The 19,497-nt window shown below is 41.0% G+C and overlaps 2 protein-coding genes across 2 annotated transcripts; one reads left to right on the plus strand and one right to left on the minus strand.

Moving 5' to 3' along the window:
* Positions 1-2,594: 2,594 nt before the first annotated feature.
* Positions 2,595-3,248, minus strand: LOC106141035 (glycolipid transfer protein-like). The gene has a single exon (XM_013342688.2). The coding sequence runs from the start codon at positions 3,236-3,238 to the stop codon at positions 2,645-2,647; it is 594 nt and encodes a 197-aa protein (XP_013198142.1). The 5' UTR covers positions 3,239-3,248; the 3' UTR covers positions 2,595-2,644.
* A 1,725-nt stretch (positions 3,249-4,973) lies between these two features.
* On the plus strand, positions 4,974-15,441 carry LOC106141033 (protein toll). The gene is made up of 7 exons (XM_060949171.1): positions 4,974-5,400; positions 9,100-10,006; positions 10,120-10,295; positions 10,437-10,582; positions 12,772-12,885; positions 13,237-13,746; positions 13,895-15,441. The coding sequence occupies exons 1-7, from the start codon at positions 5,238-5,240 to the stop codon at positions 14,558-14,560; spliced, it is 2,682 nt and encodes an 893-aa protein (XP_060805154.1). The 5' UTR covers positions 4,974-5,237; the 3' UTR covers positions 14,561-15,441.
* The last annotated feature ends 4,056 nt before the right edge of the window (positions 15,442-19,497 follow it).

Raw genomic sequence — 19,497 nt, forward strand, 5'->3', positions numbered from 1 at the left:
CACTGTTTTAGTTTTACTTACGTTCACTTTCATTCCTTTCTCTTTTAAAGCTTCATGCATACAGTTTACCATCTCCTGTAACTCCTCCGCTGATGACGCCAGTATAACCTGATCGTCGGCATAGAGCAGACATTTGACGAGTAATTCATTCATCCTTAATCCACTTTCAGACTCTTTCAAATTTGTCAAACAACTATCCATAAATAGGTTGAACAGCCACGGTGACGCAACACATCCCTGCCTAACACCTTTCTCAATCTTAAACCACTCAGTGTGCGCTCCGTTTATCCTGACACAAGCACTCGAATCCTCATATAAGGATTTCAGTGCTCGTATCAAGAGACTGCTCACCCCATGCATAGAAAGTGCTGACCACAATTCATTCCTCTCAACTCTGTCATAGGCCTTTTCCAAATCCACGAATGTGCAATAGACTTTTTGACTCTTGGCCAAAAACTTTTCGGCTATGCACCGCAAAGAAAAGACCTGATCAGTACATCCCATTCCCTTTCGAAATCCCGCTTGAGCATCCCATATTTTGTCATCAGTTTCATTCCTGACTCTATTAATCAATACCTTAGCATACAATTTGCCGACGACGCTAAGCAGGCTTATACCACGATAATTTTTGCAGTCCAGTTGTGACCCTTTTCCTTTGTAAAGTGGCACAATAACAGCCTTACACCAATCTTTTGGTACTCGGCCGCTTCTCCAACACAAATTGAAAAGGCAGTACAACTGTCTAGCTACGACGCCTTTTCCTGCTTTAAGCATCTCGACCGACACTCTATCATACCCGGCAGCCTTACCCGCTTTCATACTCTTAAGTGCTTCCACAATTTCAAACATTTCAATTTCGCCTTCCATCTCATTCTCTTTTTCTTCGCTATAGCAGAACTCTTTCTTATTTTCTTCCTTTTTTTCAAATAAACTCTCAAAATAGTCCTTCCATATCTTTAGCACACATTCTTCTCCTTTCACAACGCTACCATCCTGGCATCTGATCCTAGTCAGCTCTCTGGTTATAGTTTTTCCTCGGGCTGACCTTACGGATTTCCAGAATACTTTCAGATTTGACTGAAAGTCTTCTGATAGCCTTTTATCAAAATAATCTTTATACTCTTCTTTCTTTCTAATCACAGCTTTCTTAACCAACTCTTTCATTTTTTTTATATTCCTTACGTGCTTCATTCACATCCTCATCTATAACCTCTTGCATTCTTAAGTTAGCTTTTGCTGCTAACAAATCCAGCCATGCTTTTTTCTTTAATCGCACAAGTTCTTGCACATCTTTACTCATCCACGCATTTTTGTGATTTTTCCTTTTCCTTCTTCTACTTACACCACACACTTCAACCGCTACTTTCACAATTCTTTCTTTAAATTCCTTCCATCCATCTTCAATATTGCTCCTCTCATCTAAATCTTCAATTTCATCCTTCAGTCTATTAATATACTTCTTACCTACATCCATATCTTGCAAATTTTCTACTTTCACTCTTTCCAAAGCGCTGGTTTGCTCCCTTACCCTGTGCCGCCAGCGATTGAAGATACCCCTTATCCGGGATATCACCAGTAAATGGTCCGAGTCAATGCCAGCACCGCGATATGCACGGGTATCCAGCACTTTGTTCTTCAATCTTTCATCCACAATCACAAAGTCTATCATACTTTTTAAAATACCTTCCACTCTTGTATAGGTGTGGATCTCTTTATGTTGAAACATTGAGTTCGACACAAAAAGATCCCACTCTAGACAAATTTCTAATACACTTCTTCCATTATCATTCACCTTTTCGTCACCAAACGCACCAAGCACCTTTTCATATCCATCACGCTTTACACCCACCCATCCATTAAAATCACCTAACATAATAATCTTCTCATTTGGCTTGGTAACTTTCAATACTTCTCTTACACTATTCCAGAACTCCTCGTTTTCGCTTTTTGCTGATGTTGTACCCCTCGAACCCACATCCCACGGTGCATAAACACCTAAAACGAAGATCCGAGTGATTCCAACTTTCAGCCTAATCCATAGAAGACGACGGCTGACACACTCATACTCATTCACACACTCAGCCATTCGTGCAGAAAGGATTAGACCGACCCCTTGACAGCCTCAGCTGGTACTGGAAATTCCAGACCAATACGCCGTGTAAGGGCCGTGCTGCGTCGCGTCGCATCCTTTCCGCTTCGTTTCATTCACGCACAACACATCCAACCGTCTTTCATCCATCATCTGACATACTTCCTCAATTTTATCCTTCATTCCTCCTCTTACATTCATCGTCGCAAAGCGGCTTTCAGCAGACCGCATACCGCTCCCGCCGGGAACGAGACGTGATGGGGTGCGGACAACATCGCCGCCATTTAGGTGCTCTTTCAAAAAATTTGCATCTATGCGATTCCCACGAGACGCAAGGGAAACAATTTTGTCCGCCCCAGCAGAGCCCCGCATGCCAGGGTAAGGCTAGCCATTACCTGGGGGTCGCCCAACCCCATGGCGGAAGTGGCACGCTCGAGACTAGGCTCGCCCCTAGCCATGCATCCATCGGCGCGGCAGACCTTAGATTGGCAGTTAGTTAGTCAGTAGTTAGAACTTACATCATTGTTTAATTTTAATTAATATGAATTATTACTGTTATTTGGGTTTAGTAAATATGTCATTATCCTTAAAAAAATCATCAATTTTACATCTGACCAAATGAATAGTTACTATAAAATTATTTATTTTAGTTTCAAATGGTTTAATATCATCACCAACATCTAATGATTTCATCAGTTGTGGAAGTGTAGGAGACATCTTACAAATGACAGCAAATATTTGTTGCGTAATCCAGTTATGGTACTTCTTGAGAGATCCTTCATAAGCTATATTAAATATTTTGTCCATGTTGACATCATAGTTATTTGATTTCAAATGTCTTACAACTTCTTGTAGTACTAGTTCAAAATAATATAATGCCCTATTCAACCAAAGTATCCCTTCAGCTGCTGTATGTTTTCCATTTCTTACTTCTTCAAGCATCAACTCTAGTAAACAAGATGTGTCATCAAATTTGTAACATTTCTTTATTTTATCAATGTTTCCTTGCATATCATATTTCACGGGCGCGAATACTTTTCCAATACGGTCAACTAATGCCACTAAATCTGATGCTGCTTCTATGAATTGCACTATATTTATTCTTCCATTGATAACGGGTGGAAATGGTGTCATATTTTCATAAAACATTGGTTCAAGCTATATTATTTTTATGATTGTATGTTATATTATTATGATTATTATAACTGTATAGGATAAACCTTCTAATCCTATACAAATGTATAGGATTACAAGGTTTCATTTGAAATGAATCATTATTACTGTATAATAGAAAATAATAGGTGTAGATAGCTACCTACCTACTATATGAAGCATAACGGGAGGGGGTACAGGGTCTGCAGACTTGTCAAAAATTGTAACATCAAAATCTCCTAGAAAAACCCATAGAGAAGGAGTGGCTTTGCGAAAAACTGTAGCTGAAGCTCAAGAAGCTGTGTAGTGTGATACATACTAATAATGATGCGATACTAATAATGATGAAATAACATAAAAATCATGCAAAATCCAAGTCAATTTATTTGTTTAAAACGTATTTTTTTTAAATTGGGATGATAATAACTTATGTAATAACTTAAGGCAGAAGGTCCTTTAAATAGAGACTAAATAGATTAACTGACTTGGTATTACATGGATCACACAACTTTTTACGGTAGAAAGACTGAGCAGCGAGACTTGGATTTTTACAGGATTATTTATACTAATATTATAAAGCTGAAGAGTTTGTTTGTTTGTTTGTTAGAACGAGATAATCTCAGGAACTACTGGTTCGAAAAGAAAAATTCATTTTGTGTTGAATAGACCATTTTTTTATATATGCAGGGCAAATTACACTGATTGAGTAGACCATTTATCGAGGAAGGCTTTACATTGGTTCAACATTGAGAATCCTAACTATCTTGGCTAAGTAAGATAATAGAATAGGTGATAGAAAAATATTTTATCTATCACCTTTGTCATTGTGATAAAAAGTGTTTGGAAATCAAATATAATTAATTATAATACCCTTTGATAAAGATTATATGTAAACCGCTGGATCATTTGTGATGAAATTTGGTGTGCATGTAGTTAAATACCCGAGTTATATTCATAAAAAAGTAAACCATTCAGACCCCGACAATCCATTTATTGCATGGCGTCCACACTCAACGAATTGAGTCGCAGTGGAGAGTGGCCAAAAAATTTTTCCGCAGCAGTAATTGTAAAGATTTCGCAGACTTACTTGTGGAGTTCCAGAGGAGGAGGAAAACTTTTAAGTGCAAGAAAGACCCATTTTTAGAAATTATTGAATGCATTAAATATGTTTATAAAATAAAATAGATGTCCTAAATTCACCCCTTTCATCCCTTCTTACTTTCCCCCCCTTGCTCATCTGGCGGTTAATGACCTTTAGCACACTTTTTATATGAAAACTTTAAAAATTCAAATTCAAATTTCAAAAAAATATTGAGAATATTACAAGTTTCTATTCTTAGTTACTAAAAATATTAAAAGTAAAAGGTTTAAAACACATTTTATTAACTAAACTTTATGATAGACAATAATGTAACGAAATATTAACCACTTACCGGTGAAAGGTAAGATGTAAACAAAGCGGGAATGTTCGATGGCGTCAGTGGCTGCAAAAGTACATCGAAGTCAATGAAAAGGGTTCTGTTAAAAGAGTGTAAATGTTTTTCTCCCGTAAAACCACTGCTGTGAGAAAGAGACAGAAATATCATTGTTATTATGATCAAGTTGAACAATTTCGGCATTTCATAATGATAGATAGTTCTTCATTGATTTTAAGACATACGATAATAAACTTGGGAGCCATCGAATTGTCAACGTCAAACGTCAAAAATATGTGTGCCTGCGTGTGTGATGTTTTGTTTTGTTGATTAATGTAGTGACTGACTTTATGGATGTAGTTTAATTTAGGTTTTTCCCGTTCTCCTGTACTTTGTTTTAGTACTCAGATTTTCCTAGGTTTTCCCATTATTACACGTTTTCTACATAGTTGTTTTAGACCATATATATAAGTAGTATTTGTTGTTGATAAAATATTCGATCTACAGTGTGATCTATAGTGAAAGTACCACAATTATTGCTCAGTGATGGTGTTCAGATACTAGGATCTAAGTTACGTAAAATGTTAAAGTCATGGAGCATAGTGATCAGCATTGTGTTTGTATGTGCTGCGCAACACGCACCAAGCCCCGACCCCGGCCCCGCTTGCGACTCCGACTTGGAGAACAGTGGATGTTCAGAATACCAGAAACCTGACAATTCTAAGCGATTTTTCTTAATTAACGGTAAAACTCATTTTACGATTTATTGATTACTATTTTAGAGGATTATGTACAAGCGGTCACAATTAGACAAGTAGACACTATTTAGAGAAACTCCTTCATGATCAATATTAAGTTTATTTGAGTATTTTCCTTATTCTAACAGTAGTGATTAACTAATATTGTGCAAAACAATATGTGTGTGATGTAAACAGGAAAAATATGTAATGCTAATGATTTTTTTCTCAGTAAAATATTCATGTGTGTGTACCTACTTGCCTCTCCTGCAGATAAACTTTGACTCGCCTTAGCTTTTAGTTTGTATTACAAGGTTGTCTTGTTTCTCTGCAGTTGATGTATGAAAACATAATGATTACAGCTATTGATGAATGTGTATTCATTAAGTTTTATTAGGAAACTAGCTGTTGCTTGCGACTTTGTCTGTGTAAATTTCCAGTTGAATCTACAATTGGTGAAGGTTGTAATTAAATCGGTTCAGTGCTTTCAGAGATAAGCGTGATCATACATACAGACAAAAAATTCAAAAAAATATTTTTGCTTTCTATTATTTATTGTTAGTGTCCCTCTATTAGGGCTTGAATATCTGATCATTTTTCAATTCCGGAATTGAGTTCTGATATTAAGCAATCAAGTTCCGGAATCCTGGAATTTGAAGCTTTTTTCTAAAATGGCGTACAACTATATTATAATGAAATTAAGGGCTATTGTTATAAGTAGAAATAAAAATTTGTACCTATTTATCATGATAAAAGGTGTCCTTGCCTTTTCAGACAAGCAGAACCCCATAGTTACATTTATATGACCTGTTGGCTTGAAAATGTATTTGTATATCAACAAGGTAGGAAGTTAAGATTTGTATGACAGTTTAAGTTGAAATGTTTTCTAAAATAACCTCTTATCAGCTCATTCCAACCATCAGAATATTACTGATTTTAACCTTTTGCTTTGCATATATAAATAATACTGGTTGGTTAATTAATCACTCACTAATATTTATAAATAATATATTGTAAAACAAAAAAAATAATTAAATAAAAACATGAATTTCTACTTGTGTTAACTTTTGTGCAGGCAATGTGAAAAAAAAAACCAATGACTCTCATCACTTAAAAATTAACTTTTTATAAGCTGCCAGTGCGCTAACAAAACAACCTAAATGTGCTTATAAGTACCTTAATTTTATATGATTACAAACCACCCTTGATATTGGCCCGGCCGATTTAGACACTCAGCTTGATGTGTCTAAATCGGCCGGGTCCGATAAATTGCCGGCTCGGTTTCTTATTGGCTGTGCTGGTGCGATTGCTATACCTATCTCAATTCTATTCAATAAGTCATTTAGAGAGCATTGTGTTCCGGTAATTTGGAAATTGGCCTATATTACACCAGTTCCAAAAAAAGGCTCTAAGACTGATGTTAAGAATTTTAGACCAATCTCTAAACTATGTATTATAGTTAAATTGTTGGAAAGGCTAACTTATAAACGTATAATATTCTGTTCTCAAGGAGTCAATAAGTATTGAACAACATGGATTTCTGAGAGGATGCTCAACTATGTCTAACCTAATCCTGCTTAATGACTTCATTACCGAATCTATGGTTAATGGATCTCAAGTTGACGTCATTTATACCGATTATAGCAAAGCTTTTTATAAAATAAGTCATAATTTGCTTATTAGAAAGTTGTTTGCTTCAGGCATCCGTGGTGACCTTCTCAGGTGGTTTATCTCATACCTGGAGAATAGATCACAAGCTGTGGTGGTTAGTAACTATATTTCTAGTTGGATTCCTGTCCCAAGCGGCGTTCCTCAGGGTTCGCTGCTTGGTCCTTTGCTTTTTACTGTCTTTGTCAATGACATTACTAGCAGTTTTAATTCATCACAACTTTTGTGTTATGCAGATGACATGAAAGTTTTTCGTTCTATTTCTTCCGGTGTTGACGTTGAGCTACTTCAACAGGACTTAGATCGGTTATCTGACTATTGTCTACGTAATAAGTTGGATTTAAACGCTGATAAATGTGCGTTTGCCACTTTCACTTGAAAACGTAAACCAGTAAATTCACAATGTTTTCTTAAAGGTACCGAATTGAAAAAACAGTCTGGCATTCGTGATTTAGGCGTATTTCATGACTCCAAATTATTATTTGATACTCACATTGCCAATATAATTAATAAAGCCTCCAAATCCTTAGGATATGTGATGCGCAATTCCAAAAGTTTAAAAAAAGCCAAAACCTTAAAAATTTTATACTTTACTTATGTAAGGATCCATCTGGAGTACGCTTGTCAGATTTGGAACCCAATTTATGATATTTATATTTCCAGAATTGAGGCAATTCAAAAATGATTTTTACGTTATTTATGTTTTCAGTTACATATTTCTTATAGTTCTGATCAATATGACGAGTTGTGTGCGAAGCAACATCTCGTTCCTCTAGTCAGTAGAAGGAATGTGGCAGATTTAATATTTTTTCCAAAATAATCAATAGTATTGTTGATTGTCCTGATATTCTTGCAAAAATAGGCTTTAAAGTCCCACCTAGAACTATGCGTAGTAATCCATTGTTTTATACCCCCTTCGTCAACACTAATTATAGACAAAATTCTTATTTATGGAGAACCGCTCATCTGTACAATCGAATTTCAGTAGACGCTGATATCAATATCTTTGATTGTAGCATTCCTAAATTGAGGCAGACTCATATACAATTCTTCTTTCCAAACGATGTGGTTGATGGCTGACGGGAGATGATATCACAATAATATATATATATTTAACTGTTGATAGAATTAAGTTCTTTTAAATTTAGTAACTAGACGTTAACTCATAAATTGTTATTGTTGATTGTTTAGAGATTGATGTTCCTTTTTTTTATTGTATTAGTGTTTTGTATCTGTGAGGACCTATAATTGACCATTTGTTTTACATATGTGACGTTATTTTTTGTAAACGGTTGTTGGTCTTCCAAATAAATAAATAGATATGAGCCTGTACTGTGCCTTCGCCGATTGATCACATGGTTAAACATCCAGTACCCTGAATGTCCACATTTTCTGACAATGTTGTCCTTCGCTGTTAGAGCACCAGTTAGCACTAAACATTTTAGGCTAAAATGTTGTTAATGTGTGAATGTGAATATTGAATACATTACTTTTGTTACATTGCGCCGCATCAGATAAACATGCCACATTGTTATTGTTAATGCACTAAATAAAACTTGGATATTTTTAATCAACTCACATTACTTTATTAATTGATCGTAATAACTATCTCATGAACTACATTTTTGAATAACTTAAAATCAATATATTTTCAAACATCAGTGTCATATAAATTGTTCACATTTATAATGTAACAATGAGGTTACACTGAACAGTTATAATTATTCGTATTTTAAAAATCTTTTTTAATTATCATCATTTATTTAGACTCATCAAGTTTAAAAATTATTATACTTTAATTTTCTATCAGGTCTTTCTAGCTTTTTTATCATATTAGCTCTACAAATTATCCGAGGCTTTGTGCTTGCCGACAAAAAAAATATAATAGGAATCATGTTGGTCTGTGTCTGCCAACTTTATTGTACAAAACGCAAATGTATAGCACAATTGGCGGACTTAATGCTTTAGAAGCATTATCTGCTAGTCAACCATTGGGGCTGACAGAGAACTTTATGTAATAGCTTTACTTTTTTTTCAGGAACAAAATTGTCTATAGACTGGAACATCCACACAGTGACATTAGAATGTCTCATTAATATGGGACCAATGGACATTGAAGCGTTGCCGTATTTTAGAGAGCGCCAGGATTTCGATAACGTGTGGATTCAGGGCTGCACATTGGGGAACGCGTCGGTGTCTGACTTGCTCCGCGCGCTCAACGCCAGCGTCGCCGGCAAGCTGGCGCTCGAGCGCGTCTGCGAGCCCCTCCGCGCCGCGCACCTCGCCGCTCTGCGCCTGCGCGCCTTCATGCTGTCCGCCGGGGCCTGCAACACCACCGTGCTCGAACCCGACTTCTTCCCCGCGCTCGAGGGCACCGGGCTCAGCGAGCTGTGGACGAGCGGCGTGCGGTACTCACAACCGCCGCGTGGGCTTAGTAAATGGACGGCGACAAACGCGATGCTGCGGCGGCTGCCGGCGAACGCGCTGCTGAACCTCACGGCGCTGTATCTCACAGAGCCGCTGCTGAGTGACGTGAGCGCGCTGGCTGCGGCGAGCGGGCTGCGCACGCTGAGCGTGACGGCACCGCTGGCCGAGCTGCCGCCGCTGCCCGCGCTGCTGCGGCTGTGGCTGTACGGCTGGACGGCTACTAACCCGGTGCCGCTGGCAAGCTGCGAGGGGCTGGAGTCGGTGTCGGTGCTGAACGCCGCGCCGCGGCTGCCCGCAGGCTGGCTGGCGGGCTGCGCGCGGCTGCGGGAGCTGGAGCTGCGGTTCGTGCGGCTGGCGGTTCTGCCGGCCGACCTCGTGCGACACAACCTCGCGCTGGAGCAACTCTCGATCCGCAACGCCGGCCTCACCTCGCAGCGGCTGCCTGTCGACTTGCTCGCCACGAACACCAACTTGACGACGCTCAATCTCTCTCATAATAAATTGACAACAATCCCCAGGTAAACAAAAGGTGCTTCTTTGCATAAATATCACCAACCATTGAAAGCATATCTTTGTACGAGTAAGTTATGTTCTTTAAACATGTATATTTATGTATGTATTTGTGTTTCAGTGCATTATTTTTTAAACATCTGGAAAAGCTGGAAGTCCTGGACTTATCTTACAACTCGCTGACGACACCGACGTGGCGGTTCCCCGCGGCGCCCGCGCTGCTGCAGCTGCGGCTGTCGCACAACCCGCTCGGCGACGCCTGCCCCGACCACCACTCCGGTCTTGTGCGCACTCCGCGTAAGTTCCACACTCCGTTTGCAGGCGACCAGTACTCTTAAATGAACTCAATGAGCGTATATAAATATTTTTTATCAGATGATAATGCAAAAATAAAATAATGTATTCTTAGAATTAATTGCCATTCATTCCTCCTACCAGAGAATTCATGGCTGCAGGAGTTGACGTCTCTCCGCGTGCTGTACCTACAAAGCACGGGAACCTCGCGACTGTGCCGGGACTGGCTGATGCTGATGCCGTACCTCGCAGACCTCCAGCTCGCAGACAACTTTATCAGCGAGCTCACGGTAACCACTCGCGGCAGAGAGCTCTAACTGTGTCGGGACCGGCTGATGCTGATGCCGTACCTCGCAGACCTCCAGCTCGCAGACAACTTTATCAGCGAGCTCACGGTAACCACTCGCGGCAGAGAGCTCTAACTGTGTCGGGACCGGCTGATGCTGATGCCGTACCTCGCAGACCTCCAGCTCGCAGACAACTTTATCAGCGAGCTCACGGTAACCACTCGCGGCAGAGAGCTCTAACTGTGTCGGGACCGGCTGATGCTGATGCCGTACCTCGCAGACCTCCAGCTCGCAGACAACTTTATCAGCGAGCTCACGGTAACCACTCGCGGCAGAGAGCTCTAACTGTGTCGGGACCGGCTGATGCTGATGCCGTACCTCGCAGACCTCCAGCTCGCAGACAACTTTATCAGCGAGCTCACGGTAACCACTCGCGGCAGAGAGCTCTAACTGTGTCGGGACCGGCTGATGCTGATGCCGTACCTCGCAGACCTCCAGCTCGCAGACAACTTTATCAGCGAGCTCACGGTAACCACTCGCGGCAGAGAGCTCTAACTGTGTCGGGACCGGCTGATGCTGATGCCGTACCTCGCAGACCTCCAGCTCGCAGACAACTTTATCAGCGAGCTCACGGTAACCACTCGCGGCAGAGAGCTCTAACTGTGTCGGGACCGGCTGATGCTGATGCCGTACCTCGCAGACCTCCAGCTCGCAGACAACTTTATCAGCGAGCTCACGGTAACCACTCGCGGCAGAGAGCTCTAACTGTGCCGGGACTGGCTGATGCTGATGCCGTACCTCGCAGACCTCCAGCTCGCAGACAACTTTATCAGCGAGCTCACGGTAACCACTCGCGGCAGAGAGCTCTAACTGTGTCGGGACTGGCTGATGCTGATGCCGTACCTCGCAGACCTCCAGCTCGCAGACAACTTTATCAGCGAGCTCACGGTAGAGGCAGACGCGTCAGGACACGGTTCCTGATCGAAAATTCGTCAGACAAAACAAACCGCTTGCGCGTATCTGCGTGTGTATATGTTGTGATACACCGTGCTACACACATCTGTTTTAAATTCGCTGTTCATGCACTTTAAAATTTTATGTTACGGGAAAAATGTACATTAAAAAAAATGAAAATAAAACCATTCTTCCTGAACTAATTTAAAACTGTATATTTTCGTTAAAAGAATTAAATTATACATTAAATACAAATGGGACTTATATGTTAACAATTTGAACTTCAACTTATCTCTCGATCGTCACTTTTTTATTTATGTTCTGTCTGAAAAACTTTCTTTTTGTTAGTGGCCAGTTGCAAACATAAAGAGGTTGCTTATTTCCAAACATTCGCATTCGTGCAAAATTGTTTCCTAACCATTATTACGAGGCAAGCCCATGTACCCATGATTATTTTTCTTAGATTATATGTGTCGCAGGAAAATGAAGTAACCAGAGATTGCGCGAAATCCCTAGGGATATCACGAAATCACGGCATATGTTGAATATTCTTAATTACGACGCCTTCTTACTAAAATAGTCAGTGAAATGTCGTTTCACTAAATTAAATGTAGTGAAATGCCAGAAAAACGGATACCTCCAAGTAAAAATCGTCCAATGTATCTCTCTCCCTCTCTCTACCCAAACGGACACAAGTGGGAGCGGAAGGAAGCCGCCGTGGAAGTGGCCGCCGCGTCACGAATATGAGCGAGGGCAGCTCATGCTCCTGGCAACGAAACGGTAGGCGATGGCACCGTGTGGTTTTAGTGGGTTCAAGCCCCACAACCCGTCCGGCTTCCCGGACCCGGCCGGGTAGACGAAGGTCTTTCCACACGTAAAAAAAAAGGTTAGGTTAGGTTAGGTTAATAATTATGTAAGTACTTTTAAAAGGACTTAGCACGAACCTTTTTCATTCTTTATTTCACTAGATTTAGATGAGTGAAATGATATATCACTAGATTGAAATAGTATTTTGTCATATCACTAATAATTTTTTAGTAAGAAGATGTATTAAATAGGAATATTCACCATCTTCCGTGATTTCGTGGTATACCTAGGGATTTCGTGAAATCTCTGATAATCTCATTTCTCTGCGACATATATAAAGATTTGATTTTTCTTCCATGTGCATTGTGCATCAATAATATGTTTACTGATATCTAAATGTTTTTTTATGTGTATTAAAACTTTTTTTTTAGTATGAAGACATGCACCCGGTGCGGAACCAGTCCAGCATCATCAACCTCTTGGGCAACAACATCACCACCATCTCCTACTCCAGTGAAGACTACGTCAGCGCCGGCGCTGTCAGCGTGAGTTTTGTATTTACAGCTGGCGTTCTACTAACTATTGGTGTTTTTCGTCTTTTATGGTACTTTTTATGCCGTGTGATATCCGGCACTTTAGTATAGAACCACTCCATATCTTTCAAATGGATTTCATAAAAGGTGACTAAGGGATAGACTTATAAATTTGAAAATCCTCTAATAGGTGATGGGCTAGCAACCTGTTACGATTTGAATCTCAATTCCTTCATAAGGCCGTACAGCTGAACGTGGCCATTCAGGCTCTGTCTATCTATAGACGTGATTATATGTATTTTTAAGTTACTTTTTTTGTATACTACAAAGGAGTTAAAAAGAAACAATATGCTGTCTATACAGGAGGACCGCACTCGTACGACCATAAAACTGGACTCGCCTTTGCGCTGCGACTGCGGCGTGTACTGGTTCGCGGCGGCGCTGGCGCGGTTCCCCGCGCACGCGCACGCGGCGCCGCGCTGCTCCGACGGCGGCGCGCTGCGGGCGCGGGATCTAGCGCGGCTGGCGTGCGGCGCGGCGTGCGGGCCGCGCTGCGCGTGCCAGTTCGTGCCCGCGCGCGCGCAGCACGAGGCTCGCTGCGACGCGCTCCCGCCCGCGGACGGCGCGCCGCCGGATTTCCTACTCGTGGCGAACCTGTCGTTGGCGAACACGAATCTGACGGCGCTACCGAGAGTAGACATGTTGCCGCCGCCGCTGACGGAGCTGGACCTCCGCAATAACAGCATCGGGCGAGCGACGGAGGAGGAGCTGGCGCTGCTGCGGCGCGCCGGACTGCGGCTGTGGATGTCCGGGAACCCGCTCGATTGCCGATGTGGATATCGTGCGCTTGTAGATGCCTTGATTACGAATCAGGTATTATTTGATTTACTTATGTAAATGAAGTTAATATAATTTTTGTTCTTATTTGTGAGAATATTTTGGTTCATCTTAACTTATTGTTTACAATAAATTTAATTATGAATGGGTGAGAAATGGTTCAAAGTATTTTATTTATTTTCAGGGTCAGGTTCTCGACTTCAACGATCTGCTGTGCTCCGACTCCACCCCGGTGGAGCGAATGCCGTGCGGTGTGGGGGTGGGGACCATCGCGCCGCTCGTGGTGGTGGCGGTGGCGGCCCTAGCAGCCGCCGTGTTGCTCGCGTGTCTGTGGCGCCCCCGAACTCGAGCGAGACTGAAGATGGCGTTGCGAGCGCTCGGCGTGCGTCTGCCGGAGCCGGCGGCGAAGGACGACCAGCAGTACAAGTACGACGTGTTCGTGTCGTTCGCGGAGGCGGAAGGCGCGTGGGTCGCGCGGCAGCTGGTGCCGGCGCTGGAGCGCGCGGGGCGGCGCGCGTGCGTGCACTACCGCGACTGGGCGGCGGGCGAGCTCATCCCGCGGCAGATCGCGGAGTCGGTGCGCGTGTCGCGGCGCACGCTGCTGGTGGTGTCGGAGGCGTTCGCGCGCTCGGCGTGGGCGCGCGCCGAGCTGCAGGCCGCGCTGGCCGCCAGCGCCGCCGCCGCGCGCCCCGCGCCGCTGGTGGTGCTGCGCGCGGCGCCGTCGCCCGCCGCGCTGGCCGCCGCGCCGCAGCTGGCCGAGTACCTGCGCGCGGCCACGTACGTGCGCGCCGACGACCCGCGCCTGCTGCCCAAGCTGCTCGCCGCCCTGCCCGCCGCCGCCGCCGCGTGACCGCGACCCGCATTCATAGTTATTATATGACATTTAGCAAGGTCGCTCGCAACGACTAGTCAAGAAGTCACACTGCGGCAGACGTCACATACTCGCAAACTAAACAGCTAGTGCCATAATTAGAACGCTGTGAAATTACTCTCTCTCATATCTCTTGTACTCATTAGGGTATATTCGTTTTTTAGTATTTAAAACCTTTTCCACTTAATTTAAAGATGTCACAATTTTCGATTAATTTTTAGATTTGGCTTCAAATTTCTTAGTTTTTTAGGATGCTCCTTTTTACTCGCAAAACGTTTATTGTACTGCGGTCAAACACTTGTCGATGTACAGTAATGTTACATATATGTTCAATATGTGATTAATAATAACTCAGCAGATGCAATCTCAATAAGCTTTGATAAATTAAATTTATTCATTAGCTAATACGCCAATGTCAGAATTGGGCTGTGACGCTCTTCGCCTTGTACCCTTTTGTATATTGTGATATTCTTACAAAAAGATAAACAAATGTATTTCTAGAACTTAGGCCTAATTGATATTTGGGCTGTTGTTGAAAATGACATTATTCCTATATCATTCCATATTCTTAAATGTACGGTGCTAAAGATCTGAGATTTGCATGTTTATATATATTTATTATTAATTTTAATATGGTGTCGTTGGATTTGTATCTCGTAGGTCATAACACTAGACTTGTTCAACAATAGCGTAAGACTTTTGATAATTCCTGTTTTTTATAATATTTAAATTTATACTGTGAACTATTTTCTTGTCTTTATAAACATATTCTTTATTGTTTTAATATGTTATATGTTTGGGTCATAAGTAACTTGTAAGTTTATGTACTCTGGAAATATAAATAAATATATATTTTCGTACACGAGAACTTTAATTTCGTTGTGGATAAAACAAAAAGTCTGGATTTTCAGTAACTAATCAGGCATTGATATATGTATATCAATGTGATTTTATGTATGTATGTATGTACATACATACATAAAATCACGCCTCTTTCCCGGAGGGGTAGGCAAAGACTACCTCTTTCCACTTGCCACGATCTCTGCATACTTCCTTCGCTTCATCCACATTCATAACTCTCTTCATACAAGCTCGGCGGTTTCGGGTACTTTTGACCTGACCTTTTACCAGGACGTCCTTAATTTGATCAAGATACGTTCGTTTAGGTTCCCCGTCCTGACCTACGCTAGCGTCGTATTCGCACACGCAGCCCCCTCCCACATCGAAAAACTCCAACGTATCCAAAACAGGTTCGCGCGGAGAGCCACGGGTTCGCCCCTGGGTCTTCGAACACGCGACCTGCACAGGGACTTGGAGCTCCCCACAATAGCAGACTTTCTCAAAGGCGTGTCGGAGCGCTATTTTGAAAAAGCTGCCACCCACCCCAACCCTCTGGTGGTCCAGGCCGCAGACTACACACCAAGACCAGACGCCCCGTTGCGCCGCCGACGCCCGAGGAATGTCCTCCACGATCCGGACGACCCCATCACGGTTGCCAACCGCCCCCCCGATAACCCTGCGCCCGCCAGGAGGCAAGGTTATCGATACCGTCCCCATCGCGCCCACCGGAACAGGGCGCGAAGAAGTAGGAACAGTAGCTCTTTTACCAGGTACCGCAATGTACCAGGGCGCTTCACGCCGACACGTTAGGCCCCTAAGGCAGGCTAGTCAAGATTAGAACCCATAAGGTTGAGCGTTGCATCCGCTCGCGAGTTTGCATTGCTCGCATTGCTCAAAGGCAAAGTCCAAGGCCGAGGTTCGTCCCAACTGGGAGCCCCTTGCGCGCTTTTGCCGAAAAGGCTGTTAGGAGGAGCGTCAAGCCCTCGCCTAAAAATGTCCCGCTGTAATAGTGAATGCCCCTCAGGCAAACTATGTTCTCATAGTAAAAAAAAAAAAAAAAAATCGTTTAGGTCTTCCCACTCCGACCTTTCCCTCCACACTCTCCTTGCATATCTGCTTAGTCAACCTGCTTTCATTCATCCTCTCCACATGACCGAACCATCTTAACATACCCTTTTCTATTCCTGCAACTACATCTTCTTTCACATTACAACATTCCCTTATCACGCTGTTCCTTATCCTGTCACTCAATTTCACACCCATCATACTCCTTAACGCTCTCATTTCCACTGCATTTATTCTGCTTTCATGCTTCTCTTGCCATACCCAACTTTCACTCCCATACATTAATGTCGGGACCAACACGCCCCTGTGCACAGCCAGTCGAGCCTTTTTGGATAGTTTCTGACTGCTCATAAAGGCATGCAAAGCTCCATTCACCATGTTCCCCGCGTTCACTCTCCTTTCAATATCACTATCACACTTGCCATCTGATGTAAACTTTGATCCTAGATATACAAACTCTTTCACTTGCTCAACTTTTTCTCCTCCAATCAAAATATTACATGCTGTCATTTCTTTCTCCATTTCAAAAACCAGTGTTTTAGTTTTACTTACGTTCACTTTTATTCCTTTCTCTTTTAAAGCTTCATGCATACAGTTTACCATCTCCTGTAACTCCTCCGCTGATGACGCCAGTATAACCTGATCGTCGGCATAGAGCAGACATTTGACGAGTAACTCATTGTTTATTGATGAACTAATGAATAAGTTTGTCACTTGAAAAAAAAAAAGGAAATAAGTCGGAATAAATAAACTTTTGGTACTTGAAACTAAGAAATCTGTATTATTGCACTGGATTTAACAATATTTGTACTTATTTATTATATTAAATATAAACATGCACTCGTGAACTATTGCGTCGTAAAAACAATTTTGAATTATTTTCATTAGGTTCCATTATGAAACAAAACATATTTAATTTCTCTAACTGGCCAGTGACATGTAAGGAGGTTTTGTATTATATTTTACAAACATTCTGAACATTCGGCCCGCCAAGGATATCTATTGCAAGATGTTCTTTATTTAATCAAAAAATCGTTAATTGAAAATGATGATTAGGTACTAGAAAACTTTGATTACATTACAGACGTTTGTTATTTAAAAATTAAAAATTGTTATAATTAAACGTTTACGATTTAAAAACGAATAAACTTAAAATAATGTTGGTATGAAATACCTAGTCAATGTACCTACATATTTAACTATAATTTATCGAATCAACTGTGCCCGATACAATCCAACCAAAGTTTGTGTTTTGGGCTACTAGGGAACTGGATGGAAGCTTATAATATACCTTTTTTAATGCAATGCAATAAATATCTGCGCCTAGCAAAAGATCTATTTCGTTGGGTGTATCAAACTCAGGATCAGCTAAACAAAAACCATTGAGAAAAGTCTTATTTAAATTATTTGTAATAAAGTCCTGTGCCGGTAGATGCGATGTGATGTAGTCCAAAACATATGCGTTAATGTTTAGTTTAAAATTAAAATCTAATCTGGACTCAAGGGTTAGTTTAACAATTCCTTTGACTATAGTTGACATTTGATTTCCGAGGCTACCAATATATCCACAAAATGGCATTATTTTTAGAGATAAACGTCGTGCAGCAGCTTCACTGATGAAGCAAAATTGTGATCTCTGATCAATTAATGCCCTTGAAATATATTTTTCTCCAGTGCTAGACTTTGTATGTACCAAAGCAGTTGGCAATAAAGTTTGGTTTGGATGTATATGTGGCCGTGCTACATGAGTTGTAAATAAACGAGCATCTCTTAACTTAGGTTTACAATAACTGTCTCGATATCTGGACTGTGCATCATGCAAAAGAGAATGATGACGATTGTGACATATTTGGCAGTTTCCATATTTTTTACATTTATATACAATATGATTGCTACCTAAACAATTTAAACATAGCTTGTTCTGAATTACAAACTTATACCTATCTTCTAATGAGAGTTTATGAAACTTTTTACAAAAGCATAATTTATGAATATCAGTGCAATATTCACAATGAAGTTTTGATGATAGTTTTGTGGATAACATGGATTTAAATTCATATGAAGGTAAATTTGTGGACTGATATTTTAAATTATTTTGTTCCATCGTTTCTAAGGCTCGAAAACGATTTTCAATGAAAGATTTGAGTTGTAAAAAAGAAGGCATTACATTTGGATCTGAACTGTATGAACTTAACTCCCACTCCTTCCTAGTTTCTAAATCAAGCTTCTCAGCAACTATGTGAATGATTATAACATCCCATGTATCTATATCTACACCTAAATTGCGAAGCGCACTTAAACAATCAATGCTTGTGTCCAAAAGAACTTTTAACGAATCACCTGATTCTTTATTGATCGATTTTTGACCTAATAATCGCTTTAATATACAGTTGATAAGATATTTTTTATTATTGTATCTTTGTTCAAGTTGTTCCCAACATCGATCATAATTTGCATCAGTAATAGGAATATTTCTTATCAACTGTTCTGCTTCCCCTGTAAGATGAGCTTTAAGATAGTGTAATTTTTGAATTTTACCTATCTAATTTACAATTATTGTGAATGAGAGAAAGGAACATGTTACGGAAAGTCGTCCATTCTAAGTAGTTTCCTGAAAAGGTAGGTATTGAAACTTTGGGTAATTTGACATTTGATACCGAAGTATTTACGTGGCTGTATTGTGATGTGGAAATTAAAGGGTTAAATTTCTTTAAATATGTTTGCATGAGCGTCTAACACTCTACATAGCTCTCTTCTACTTCATCATACGTACAGTCAAGTACATATGATGTGCTCTCTAATTCCGTTAATGATAAATTGTACAACTTGTTATCGTTTTCCCTGAATAGTGTCCAATCTCGCTCTAAGTTCTCTAATCTAATTTGTATATATTCAGAGGAGGAGTATATATTCATGCGATGTCCAAGTCGATCTTTTTGTTAAAAAAGTAAAATATTTTTAATATTGGCATGATAATAACTTATGTAATAACTTAAGACAGAAGGTCCTTT

Source organism: Amyelois transitella, chromosome 18 (assembly GCF_032362555.1).
Source record: "Amyelois transitella isolate CPQ chromosome 18, ilAmyTran1.1, whole genome shotgun sequence".
Classification (NCBI taxonomy): domain Eukaryota; kingdom Metazoa; phylum Arthropoda; class Insecta; order Lepidoptera; family Pyralidae; genus Amyelois; species Amyelois transitella.

Coding starts and splice junctions, on each gene's coding strand:
- LOC106141035 (XM_013342688.2), bottom strand. CDS start 3,238: ATGTTTTATGAAAATATGACACCATTTCCACCCGTTATCAATGGAAGA.
- LOC106141033 (XM_060949171.1), top strand. CDS start 5,238: ATGTTAAAGTCATGGAGCATAGTGATCAGCATTGTGTTTGTATGTGCT. Junction 12,886..13,236: donor TCAGCGCCGGCGCTGTCAGC/GTGAGTTTTGTA, acceptor CTGTCTATACAG/GAGGACCGCACTCGTACGAC. Junction 13,747..13,894: donor ATGCCTTGATTACGAATCAG/GTATTATTTGAT, acceptor ATTTATTTTCAG/GGTCAGGTTCTCGACTTCAA.